This window comes from Alligator mississippiensis, chromosome 1, assembly GCF_030867095.1.
Source record: "Alligator mississippiensis isolate rAllMis1 chromosome 1, rAllMis1, whole genome shotgun sequence".
Classification (NCBI taxonomy): Eukaryota; Metazoa; Chordata; order Crocodylia; family Alligatoridae; genus Alligator; species Alligator mississippiensis.
The window spans coordinates 447,541,187-447,554,694 of NC_081824.1; the positions used below are offsets into that span (position 1 = coordinate 447,541,187).

The 13,508-nt window shown below is 42.2% G+C and overlaps 1 protein-coding gene across 3 annotated transcripts in view; it reads right to left on the bottom strand.

The window, feature by feature from the left end:
* Positions 1-6,881, bottom strand: part of PIWIL4 (piwi like RNA-mediated gene silencing 4) — a 55,927-nt gene extending 49,046 nt beyond the window's left edge. For 2 of the 3 annotated variants that reach the window (XM_019483635.2, XM_019483636.2), the window contains exons 1-5: positions 6,775-6,881; positions 6,116-6,221; positions 5,324-5,455; positions 3,852-4,066; positions 1,359-1,480 (exon numbers count right to left, since the gene is read on the bottom strand). In XM_019483635.2, coding sequence (XP_019339180.1) covers positions 1,359-1,480; positions 3,852-4,066; positions 5,324-5,455; positions 6,116-6,221; positions 6,775-6,825 — 626 coding nt within the window. In that variant the 5' untranslated portion in view covers positions 6,826-6,881. Of the gene's footprint in view, positions 1-1,358; positions 1,481-3,851; positions 4,067-5,323; positions 5,456-6,115; positions 6,222-6,431; positions 6,710-6,774 lie in introns of those variants that run through there. The other variant, XM_019483637.2, reaches the window with a different exon arrangement.
* Between the last annotated feature and the right edge of the window lie 6,627 nt (positions 6,882-13,508).

The window sequence follows — 13,508 nt, forward strand, 5'->3', positions numbered from 1 at the left end:
ATAAGTCCTTGAACAATTTAAGAAAGGCATCTCAGGAACAATACCATTTTTTTTTTCAAAGTAAGAAATATCAGAAAAGAGTAACCTGAAAGAACCTACCAAGGTTCTATTCTAGCAATAAAGGAGCCACAGACATAAATCAAAATACCTTACAATATATTATTTGCCTCATTTATAATATATGAGTGAGTAATTAAAAAATAAATTGGTTCTACATAGCCTCTTCCATTTTCAGAGCTCAAACATTTATCCATCCAAAAGGTTTTTCTATTCTGCTTGGAAGCACAACTGCCCCCTTATAATATTTAGGTTAGGAAAGATTAAACGCCTGAACACAGGAAGGTCCCAGTTCTGCTCCTAGTCTCATCAAATCAAACAATTCAGAAGCCATTCTATTCTCTAATACGAATTAAAAAAAACGGCAAATCTTGGATATCAAATTAAATTTCCTCCTGTGCAGAGGCCCTACACAAGACTTCATGAATCACTTAAATATCACTTAGCACTTGCATTAAAAGTTTTGGTAGCACTTAAACAGTAAGTAGAAAATTGTACAGGCCTATGCTACCAATACAAATTTTACTGCAAATGGTTTGCATTTCCTATAGAGAAGACTGCTTTGACATGGACAAGATAGATACTATGGGTCACTACTTGCCAATTAAGAACTGTCAGAGAGCTAGGACATCTGAGTCCATTTTGGGTTTATGGGTAAGAGAAGTACAGTACTTTATGTTACATTACATTGATGGGCCTTTTTCTCCACCAGACCTTAAATACCAAAATAGTATCAACATATTTTGTAAGCACTAGGTTGGGTGAAATTTGCATTTTCACTCACATATTTATAGATGAACCATGACTAAACCATGGTTACTTAATTTGTATTTACAAACACACATGCGCACAACTTTTTCAGTATGCTTAAATATGTAGCCCTCAATGTCAGAACTACCAACTAAATTTTAACACACAACTTGGAAACAATTTTAACCCATGGCTTACTTAAAATTATGAAAAGAGATGCAAGCTCTTTCCAAGATGACCTGAGAATGATTTCAATAAAAGTAAAAATACAATTTATAAAGTTTCTACATTATGTTTTCTAGTTAACAGGGGAAAATAAAGTCACAATTGCCCTAAGGGAAGCAGCTGCTCTGAAATAAACGGTACTGAGACAGAAATTTATAAAAATAAAAAATGTATGACTGCTTCTGGTTATCAGTTTTTCATAACAGGATAATAATAATAATAATAAAGTACCATAAGCCAAAAGATTTTCAAAACATTAACAAAAATGGAAAGAATCAAAGATTACTAAATGTAAAAAAAAAACCCCCATTCAAAAAATCTCTTACTTCTTGAAGATGATATTGAAAAACTGAATGCAGACTGGAGAACTGGGTGGTAACTTGCTTTTTAGTGTAATGGTGATTTTTACTGTCTCGCCCCTTTTTGTTTCAGTCAACAATTCTGTGACCTAAGGGGGTGGGGGGAAAGGTGAGAAGAAAAAACAACAATATCAAATGAGTATTTTGCCCTGAATGATGTAAAAGAGCTACTGTAAGAGCAGCTCAGCAGTCAGGCCCTAAAATTAGCAAGTCCAGAGCACTGTGATTTTTGTCACAATTTTCACTATTCCTAAACAGACCTTTCTTAAAACACAAAGGCCACTGCCCACCTCAAACGTATTTCCACGCTGGAAAACTGCTGCTATAGTACCACTCTTAAAAATGCCCACAGGTTTTATTTTCCCCATAAACAAAACTAAAGAACTTGTTGGCCTGCAAGCGGTTTTTGCTCATTCCCCTTTTGTTTTATTACAGTCTAAGTTCCAGGCTACTGACTCTTGGAATAGCAGATACATTACTGAAAAGGTCTATAAAACAAAGTGCTTGCAAGTTCATTGCTTGCAAGAGCACCAAATGCAGGATAACAGCATGGTAGGACTGCAAGGGATCTCACGAGGTCATCTAGTCCAGCCTCCTGCTCGAGGCAGGATCATCCCTGAGTAAATCAGGCCAGCCAAGTGTCTGTCTAACCCAGAGGCGCTCAACCTTTTGGCCTTGTGGGCCAGAAGAATGGGGCAGTGCCAGTTCATGGGCCGGACTGAGCGCCTTGATCCAGGATCAGTGCTAAGAGTGAGCCCTGAGGCCTGGCACCACCCCCTCTCACCAGGATTGATCCCCGAGTGCCTGGCACCCTCCTACTCCTGAGCACCCGGTTTAGGTCCTGGGGGACTGCACTGCCTCCCTCCTGGCCTACCACATGACAGGATTGGGCCCTGGGGCCTGGTACCACCCCAACACAGGTCTATACAATGGGATTGGGGGCCAATCCAGGTCACAGGGCCCAGGGCTCCCCAGTGCCACTGCTCTCCTGCTGCCAAATTTCTAGACCTGCTAGGAGCCCCGTGGGCCAGATGATGCAGCGCTGTGGGCCAAATTTGGGTTGAACATTCCTGGTCTAACCTGTTTTCTACTCACTCTCAGAGGCAGAAAGTTCCCCCAAATCTCAAGCCTAAATTTCCCCTCCTGCAGCTTGAGGCCATTGCTCCTAATCTTGTCCCCTACAGCCACAAAGAAATGCCCATCTCAGTGCTAGTAAGTCTACCCAAGGTGGCAGATGGTTATGGCTTCTGGCTGAGTGGTGTGCATGCATGCAGCTACACAGTGTGTTTGAGTGTGCCACTATTGCGGTGGTAAGTTTGCAGTCTAAACATAGTCTATAGATAGTGTACACTAGCAATCTTAATATGGTGAAGTGAAGCTGCTTCAACATATTACGTGACATTCAAAAAATATGAACTGCATATCAAGTATGCATCTTTTTTAATTTTTCTTTTCCTTTTTTTAGAGAAAAATTCTTCTGTATTTTTAAATTTTGAGAAGTATTAGAAAGACAGTTCTCGTAACCAAAAACATCTACTAACATGAACAGAAAGCAAGGAATTTTCTTCAAGCATGGACTGTTAAAATTTGCCTAGACATGCAGCTTTATGAAATGTAGGCAACAAGGCAGGCAAGACAAGGCAGGCACGACAATCATGAAGGGAGGGGACAGGAAGGTTTCAGTCAAAGGGATTGGGACAAGCTCTTTTCCTACTAAAAACTGCCATCTTTGTTGTCTTCACACAGCAGACATGCCTTTGTTTTTAACGATCCCATCCAAAGGACCCACACACCAATGGCATGTCAGTGCACTTACCTTGGAAGGACGAAGAGTTGATTTGATTCTACTAGAATTGAAATTGAAGTTCCAGGAAATATGGGGCACTTATACACATACCTTTTTGTCCTGCGATGCACTAGAGATCTGGCAGGTCCGCACACAAGCTGATATGCACTGTGCTGCTTCGCGTGCAGTTGTATAAGCAGCGAAATGCATGTCAGTGCACAGAAAAATGGCGGCAGCGTGCTTTTGAAATAAAACACCTCCAATGTGTTTTAGTTCAAAAACGCACCGTTGCCACTTTCTCAGCACTGACGTGCATTTCACCATTTCTACAGCTGCATGTGCTGCAGCACCGGGAGTTTTTAAAAGTGCCCAGCACTGCAGCGCAAGCATGTGATCAGATGCCCACAGGTACTATACTATTAATGTTAACATGACTAAACCCTAAACCAAAGTCTTTCAGCAACAAGCACTGCCTATGCAATACTAGACTAACTTCACCAAGGAAATGGCTTGGTCATAAACAAAGGACTTAAACTGCTTTAAACAATGGAAGCAAATGTTACTGATGATGCTGGTAGTTACCCCTCTTTCAGTGTCCCAGGGAAAAAAAGGATCAGAAATTACAACTACCATGACTTTTCTTTAATGTACAGAACATAAGCAGCTCACTTTACCTGGTTTTCCAGCTTTTGAGAAAGAAAAAGAATGACTCCATCAAAAGCTTTAGCTTTTCCAAGAAATTCAGCATGGCTGTAGAGCAATGCAGAGCGTAGACGCCTTGACTCAAACTCTGGGTTAAAAGTCACATGGTACTGGTAAAGCTGCCATTCCCTAGGAAGCAATAAGCTGTAGAGATTTGTAATTACTTTCACCGGGATTCCACTGGAGCCTGCAATAAAACATTTATGTTGACTTAGTTTTCCTTATTTTTTCAGACAGCATATTATTGGCAGGGATATAGTAAGTAATGTTAAATAATTATAGATGATACCTTTTAGATGTTACTGTCTGGTAACTTTAAAAATTTCTTTGAAAAACCTGGATGATGCCAGCTTATATGGGTTAAGTTAGGTTAGTCTCTCTCTAAAATGAGCAGTGTTTTTTAAAAATGCTTCTTGTTACCCTAAATTGTCCAGTTGAGACAAAATATGATAAGCAAATACAGTTGCTGAACTTCAGCAGATGGTTTGCTATGTAATGAAACAATATACAATCATGATATGCTTAGGAACAAATAAAAAATAGTTTGCTATAATTCCCCCCACAGAAGTTCATATTAGTTTTGAATAAGAAGTAATATTCTGCACTGCTATATCACATTCAACCAGAGCATCTCGGGAATTTAAACATGAAAGAATTCAGACAACAAAACTAGCAAGTAAGATATTATCCCCATTTTACAGACTGAAGGACATAGGCATGGAATGGCTATATGCATAATTTCCACAAAGTCACATAAAGCTTGTACCAGTCAGTAACAAAACAAAGATCTACCTCCTGGTTCTTTGCTCTAGCCCAAGACCACTTTTTCAGCGTAGAAGATTATTTAAACACAGAATATGTTTTTCCATGAAAGAGGAACAAAACAAAATTCTCTTAACTATATAATGGACAGATACAAGATGCTTGGTCCTGAGCAATGTTAAAAATCTACTTTAAATCTGATAACAAGACAAGCAGCTAAAGCTTCTAAAACCTAATACTTCATTTCACAAACACAAAACATCTTTAATTCATACGTTAGTAGAGAAATCATATTCTGTCTGTATTAGCTATGATAAATAATTTTCCCCAGTTAAGTATAACAACCCCTTGGATCCAAAAATATCAAGAGCATCAGCCAAAACACATTAAGCAAAAATGCAGTATTGTCATGTCAAGGAAGCAAAAAGGTTGGAAAACATTGTACTATTTAACACAATAGGATTGGGATGTTTTAAATACTAGGCCTCTCTGAACAGTCTCTTGACTACAGGAAACTGCTTTCTGGGCACCTTCCCCCAACTCAAAATTAAGCATTTTGCACCACCATATTTTCAGATTTGCTGATACTGACCATAATCTACGAATCTGCTCTTGAGAAGTACAGAGCTCCAAGGCATAGTATATAGACAAAGCTAATGTGAAGGAAAAGGAGTTACTCTACCTGTTTTACAGTCTCGGACATGTGCTATAGTCTTTCTAGTATTTATTCCCAAATCTGGAAAGTCATATCGGGTCCTTCCCCCTTTCCCCAACACTGCACACTGAGACTTGGACTGTCCAGCAGAAAGGTCACCTTGAACAGAAACAGAGAGTGAAACACACAATTATTCATTCCTTGTGGGTCTCAAGAAGCGAGCTCAGAAACCAGAAACAGGGACATGGGTACTTTTATCATCTTCACCCTTTTATGGCTTTCAGTTTTGGTAATCCAAATTGTAAAGTATGAGCATATTTAATTAGATTGTATTTGGAAAGTAGCACATAAAATACTGTATAATATGCCGAATCAATTCATAATAAGCAGAGCCTGAGCCACTGGCCTACTGTCATAGTGATATTACTCATTAATTTATTCCTTGAGAAATTCAAAAGATAAATTCCTGTTTATAAAGACATCATGGTATTTGCAAAAATGGTATATGTGCTGTACAGTTCTTTATGGCCTCCACTTCATCTACTGGGCCTTATTAAACCTTAGTATATTTAGGTAGAAGAAAAAGCCATTTAATTAGGTACCATACTCTTTTAATATCACTATTATTTATTTGTATTGTGGTACTGCCCCAGTCATAGACCAGCACCCAATGTTTTTAGGGCCCATACTAATACTAAAGAATAAAAAAAGACAACTCCTGCCCTGAGGACTTAAAATCTAAGTAGCAGAAATAGTTGTAATATAATTATTTATAATCATATAATTTTAATAATTAAAGCAACATAGCTGTGCACTTACATCTCTGAGAAAGTCTTGCTGCGCCACCATGGGCAGAGCTGGTTGAGGCCTCTTCCTCAGACACAAAAGTCCCACCAACTTGGGAATCATCACTCCTAGAGTAATCCTACAAGATACAGATAACAGATCTCCATAAATGCAAGCTTGTATACATAAAAAACCCAACATTTTGTATCTGGCTCATTGTCACAATAGTTCAAGACACCTATAGGCATGGAAGAACTGATATTTCCCTGAGAGTGGCCGAGTGAAGCACAGTCCCAAACCCAATGCTGCGCAGAAAACAAGTAACAGAATAAAAATAATGCTGCTTAACTTTAAGCATGTACAAAAGTCCCTCTTCAATAGGACTTGGGCACAGGCTTACAATTAAGCAAGTGTTGAAGTGCTCTGCTGAACTGGCATATAGTGAGTCCTGGACTTAGAGAACTGAGAGAGTTTCATGGAAGAGCAAGTCAAATGGTAGCAAAAGGTGACCTCTGAATCAGCAGCGGCAAAGAGAAAACAAACAAACTGCTGGCCCAGTAGTTCAAACAAGTCTGCTTTCTTTGGAAAATCCGGCCACCCCGTCCCTGCCCCGAGCAGGCCTCGCTCCCGGGCTGCCCTTCCCCGCAGGCAGCGCTGCAGGTGCAGGTGCAGGCGGAGGGGCCCCCACGCACCGCGCCGCGCCCGGCCTGTCCTCTGCCTTTCGCCCGCGCACGGCCACTCATCGCGCCCGCCGCGCACACACACACACGTGCGCCACGTGGCAGCCCCACTCGGCGGCAAGCCACGCCCCTCTGCGGCGAGGCCACGCCCTTCCGCGGGGAAGCCACGCCCCTCTCCGTCCTGGGTTCCACCAGCGCTGGAGCGCGGGGGTGCTGGGCAGGGGCGCTGCAGTACCTGGCCGGCCCTCATCCCACGTGTCAGCACAGAGACAGGTCTTGCTACACGCAGCCTTGCCGTGGAGGGGTAGACTCCCTCGGCGTCTAGTGGGCTAGATCCAGGGCTGGTGCCCAGCCCCAGGGGCACAGTGTAGTGGAGGGCGCGCCCCCCTCTAATGCCCTGCGGACAGGACACCCGATGAGTCTTGTAATTAGCTCCCCGGTGGCCGCTTCTAGTGCAGGGGTGGGCAAAATGCAGGCCGGATGTGGCCCTCCAAGTCATTCTATGTAGCCTGCCGGGCCCCTAAAAACATTTAGAAAATTAATATTTATCTGCCCCTGTCTGCCTATCATGCGGCCCTCCATGGCTTGCCAAAACAGTAAGCGGACCTCCGCCTGAAATAATTGCCCGCCCCTGTTCTAGCGGGAGGATCTTGGCCTCACACCTATGTCATGAAAACGGGGGATGTCTCCCTAGCCTGCTCCTGTGGCCACTGGCTAAGAGCAGGTGAGACTCAGGGGCATCCGAACCCCAAGCCTTGGCTTGTGCATCCACATAGGATGCCCGCTAGTGGATTTGGGAGCATCTGAAGCGCCAGGTTGAAAAGTCGGGGGTGAAGGATGCTTGCCGGTTGTAGCATCACGTATGGGGTCTGAATGATGGAATTTTGCTCAATTGAAAGGATTCAGAACTGATTTGTCTATGATTTGACCTGGAATCTGAAAAAATATTCTCCCTCCCCAAAAAAGCTCCCTCACAACAGAGCTGCCACGTGTCTAGTGGGGAGCCAGCCAAGGAAGGTCACTTCACAGTAGAGGTACAGCCTGGCACCAAGTCACTTCACAGCAGGGTGCAGTCTAGAGTCAGAACAAAGACCCCAGGTACTGCAGCACAGTGTCAGGGCACCCACTTGGGGACAGGTCATGCTGCTGGGGGAAAAGAAAAGGAGTGATCCCAACATCTGTGAGGCATTTTTATTAGCAGTTAGCTATCAAAGATGTGGCGCTGAAGGATGAGTCTGTGCTAAAATGCGTGGGATGATTGCAGAGCTTGTCAGTGTCTCCCCACTTGTCTTACTTTTATTAGCTCTAGTATTGGAGTAAAGCAGCAGCAAAGCAACCCACACTTCAGCTACGGTGGTACCAGATGGCTTGAGCAGCCAGGGCTGAAACTTGTGTGCCAGAGCTTCACTGCTACTGGTACCTGAGCTAGCTAGATTAGAGCTGTCACTGGTGTGTCTACGTGAGCTGTAATCACACTTCAGTAGTTAGAGTCACTCTAAAATATACGGTATATTTACATATATAATCGTAGAAAAGTAGGGCTGGAAAGCACCTTCAAAGGCCATCTAGGAATAGGTGTATCATCCTGATTTTCACCCACTCACTGAGGGAGAGGTCACATGCATCATGTGGGCATTTTATCTCTTTATTAGCCAGGAAGGAGATGGGTTTTATGGACCCTGAACATAAAATTAGCTACAGAATGAATTTGTAAGTTGAATCCTGTATAAAAATTTCCCCAGAGGCAGTCTAACATTCTACAGTCAAGTGATAACAGTATCTGGAGGAGATTTCTTATTATCTGCATTAAAGAAATGCTGTGCATTTCATCGAGTCTCTCCCTGTTTGCTATTGATGTCCAATGAAATCAACAAATATAGACACGTCTACATTTTCCAGTTTTCATTTTGTTTAAAGCCTATGACACCTGCTTCTAACATATGCTGAATTCCCCATATATCATGAGCAGGAGGGGTAAAACACACCCATGAGGTTTGTGCATTAAAGACTCTCATGCCTTCTTTGTTTTCCTTCAGCAGAGGCAAGAAATTTTAGAAACTTCCCAGGCTCCCTACCTAGACTGCATTTTCTAACTCTAGCCTGTTCCCATGTTGGCTTAAAGCTGCACCTCAAATCAACCTGCATTCATTTATGTTGTAATATGTTAAAGGCACATATAGCCCAAGAAAGGATTATATGTTTGCATACACTTAAATAAAACATATAGAAACATAACATTTGAAAAATGTAAGACTAGGGAGTCAATAGCAAAAACAAAGGGCATTTATGGATGTCAACCAAGAAAATAAGCAGCGTTGTTCCATGTTTTAATAGCGACCATTCAGTTTTCCAGAGGTATGCACATTCCAGCTCTCATCACTAATTCGACAGTGGAAAAAAAGTCATCAGCCAATGCTACTGCCAGTGTCCAAGCCAAATAAAATATTTTACAAGTGGGAGAAATCAATATTTCCATTTATCCATGTACATAAATTATAGCATAAACACAAAAATTACTTTGTAGACCTGCAGTTGCCCCCAATTTAGAAGCTGAATTACTTATTTGCACCAACTAGAGGCTGGGATGAGATTTGGCTAAAACTCAAAGCCCTCATTATATTTGATCTCAGTCTCCTTAGTTGTGTTCTCTAATAACTTTCGAGAAAACAGGCTGCTGGTAACAGGGATCTGGTTGTTTGCTCCATGCCTGACCTGATTGGTGAAATGGAACAACTATCCCAATGTCTAGATGAACTTGGAAGCTGAATGAGGGTCACCTGGTTGCAATTCTGTGTGGAAAATGACTGAGATAATATACATAGTTTCATAGTTGGTAGGGTCGGAAAGGACCTGAGGAGATCATCTAGTCCGACCCTCTGCTGCGGCAGGAAAGAGTACTGGGGTCAAACAACCCTGGCCAGATGTTCATCCAGCCTTTTTTTAAAGACCCCCAGGGTAGAAGCCAGCACCACTTCTCTTGGAAGTTGGTTCCAGGTCCTAGCCGCCCTGACTGTGAAATAGCGCCTCCTAATGTCTACCCTGAAACTACCCTCCACTAGCTTGTGTCCGTTGTTTCTTGTAACTCCTGGGAGTGCTTGGGGGAACCGGGACTCCCCCAGTGCCTGCTGGTCCCCCTTGACTAGTTTGTAGACTGCCACTAGATCCCCTCTCAGCCTTCTCTTTTGGAGGCTGAACAGGTTCAGGTCCCTCAGCCTCTCCTCGTACGGCCTGGCCTGCTGCCCCCTGATCATGCGGGTGGCCCTCCTTTGAACCCTCTCCATATTGGCCACATCCCTCCTGAAGTGCAGTGCCCAGAACTGGACACAGTACTCCAGCTGCAGCCTGACCAGTGTCACATAGAGGGGGAGGATCACCTCCTTAGACCTGCTTGAGATGCATCTGTGGATGCACGACAAGGTATGGTTGGCCTTCCTGACCGCATCCCCACACTGTCGGCCCATGTTCATTGTGGCATCAATAATGACTCCAAGATCCTTTTCTGTTTCGACACTGGCGAGAAGGGAGTTCCCCAGCCTGTAGATATGCTGCTGGTTCTTCCTCCCCAGGTGCAGTACCTTGCACTTGTCAGTGTTGAGCCCCGTCCTGTTCTCATCAGCCCACCCCTGTAACCTGTCTAGATCCACTTGCAACATGTTCCTACATGGTTTGTGGCAAGTAGACAGAAGTGTAAGTGATACATATATATATCAGGGTGCATCTACACGAGACGCTAAATGCACAGTAGACTAATTATACTGTGTTAGTGCGTCATGGCAAAAGCCGTGCTAACATGCTAAGGCATCGTAGAATTAATCCACTGTGCTTTAGCATCACTAAAAAGATGTGCTCTGGTGATACTGCACAGTAGTACCTGTTTCTGTGCATTGAATTAGTACCTGTTACAGGTACTAAATTTAATGCGCCGTAACTACAGCACATTAATGCATGTGTAGGTGCGCCCCCAGTGTACCTGACTTAGGGAGCACAGCTGCCATGTGTAACAGAAGTGTGCTGTATCAGAGGTGTATTACTACAGCTTGACCAATGACTAGATGAACAGGGCTTAGCTGTAGTTAAGCATCTCTTTTGTAAGTGCCTCAATTATCTGTGGTTTCACACATTGAGCCTGGTTTATTGAAACATCCTCTACCACATGCTGAGACTCCTCTGAATTTGAAGCTAATGGAAATACAGTGATATACGAAAGCTGAGCTCCCTGCTGAGAGCATGCTACACAAGCTGGGGGGGAGATACAGTGCCTGCTAAGAAGTTTCAGGGAGGAACTCCAAGTGTAGGTTTTAACCTCCGATGCAATTCCTAGCCTGGTCCTAGATGAGGAAAGAGCTTTCCTCTCTCCTTGTGCAACACCATCCCACTTAAAAGCAGTGGAAGCACTCAAACTGGGACACCTCAGTAGAAAAGGGAAGATGTTGCTGGAGGTGTGGTCAACCAGATACAAGGTGTGTTACTGTTCAGGGCATCATTGCTTTTAGGGTATTTGAGGACTTGACGGAGGGTTAAAGAGGTTTGTTCTTTGATATGTGGTTTTGGTTATCTTCTAGCACATGTTTATGTACTTATTTTAGTGTAGGAGGAGAAGTCCTGTGTTTGTGATATAATTTAATTTCAGAGTACTATTTGGGCACCCAGAGCATGGGGTGGGCACAAATATATCAACTGGAGCATCTCAGTAACTATTTAAATAGATAGTAGAGGTACCCATCCTCAGAAATTCAAAATAAATACAATAAAAAACAAAAGGGGGAATATTTTCCTTTACCCTCTCCACACTTGTAATAATCCAGCTAGAATATGTGACTATTTCTTCCTCTAGAGATATCTTTTTGCCTGCATCTAATTGTGTTCTGATTTGACTCGTGCTGCTTTGGTTCTGAACATCCCCACTGATGTGCCTAGGGAGAACCTGTATACATGAACATGTGCATGCATACACTGGCACCCATGTGCACACACACTCCATTGGCAATTACAACCCACACATTTTTTAATTTGATACTTAGAACTAAAATGTGTGTGTGTGTGTGTGTGTGTGTCCAAATTAACTGGAAATAAGATGGAACATGTTATACTGGTATCTATAATCAACAATAGCCACATTTCTGTGTAAAAGAAATAGGTGACTGTTAGTGGATCTATTTGAGGCAAAATGGGTGTGATCCCTGAACTCTTAGCAAATTGCTAGATTAGGGGGTTTATAACCTGCTTCATAAATTCGAAAGAAAAGTCCTTGATGTTTTTGCAAAAAAAAAAGAAAAAGATAGATATAGTACCTGGAAGGATGTCCATTTATGCTTCAAAGAAATAAAGAACAAATGAATAATAAACACAGGCCAAGGCTTACTTTCAGGGCTGAACCCCTAGCTTATTTTAGTCATGACACAAAATAATGTAGTGCTTGAAAAAATACTTTTCACTGATTCATGAGCAGGAAAGCTGGCCCAGCAGTAAAGAAGCCAGCTAGGAACCTGTGAGATTCAGATTCAGTTCTGTGGCCTGCCACTGACATCCCGGGTGACTTTGATTGCATCATTTGGCCTCTCTCTGTTGGCATCCCTTGAAGGCAGTGTGGAATCAGACAAAATAAATGCCTTAAACTTTGATCATATGAGTTATAACATGACCATAACAGCTTTGTGAGAAATTGCTGGCTCTGCATATTAGAGCAGATAAGGGAAAATGTTTGCTCTTTGTAATTCCCCTGCAACTGCTTCGCTCACTGCAGCCTTGAAGATAGCAGAAAAAAAGTATGTGCTTGTTCTCCCTGAGAAAACAGACTGCTTGCTGATTATCTTTGTTTACTCAGAGAATTTTTTTTTTTTTGCAATCATGTCCTGTGTAACAGTCTGTTTTTAAAAGCTTATATAAAGTATATGATTCTGTTTTGGAGGTGGAGACCTCCCTGTAGTGCTGGTGAATCCATGTACTCTGAGCTCTCTCCCACGGTACTGTGGATCTGAATAAAAGCTTTTACTGACCTGACCCCAAAGTCTACACGTGTTTTTCCACGACAGCAGTGTGCTCATTGCAGTTTCCACCAGATTTCTTGTGATTTGTCACTCCTTTGGCATCAACATTACATTGGTATTATGGACACAAAATTAATTAATCTGATTGAAGTTCCTTGTTAGATAAGATTTATGAGACATGCCATCCAAAAATAAAGGATTTCACTTAAAGCAGAACAAGGGCTTAATACTAGTTTCTGGCAACAGTACTGGTTTCTTGGTGAGATATGGTCTATTATGGTGGAGACCACTGAAAAGTGAAATTGAAAGATGTGAGACTTTCTGCAGTGAACAAACAAAGGAACGCATTTGACAATACAATTTTATTTATTTTCCTGGGCTGTATGTCTGGCAATCTGTATGTCTGCAAAGATGAAAGCAATTACATTGTATTTTAACACTGAGGAAAGTAAACCACTCTGATGCTAAATAAGTCCACTGCAAATATTATATGTGAAAAAGGACAGAATGACATTATTTGAGTTTTCCCTTTCAAAGCAAACAATGTCAGCTGAGTCTGTATAGCTGATACTCTAGCAGTTCTCCTTTAAAAAAAATAATGAAAGCAATTGATCATTCATGATCACTGCTCTGGGTGTCTGGATTAATCAAACACCGTGTCTATGATTATAGTCACATGAAGAAATCTGCTGGAGATTTTTCCCCATATTTTTGGTGAATCAGAAATGAATGTATGCCTTTAATGAAACCAGAATCAAG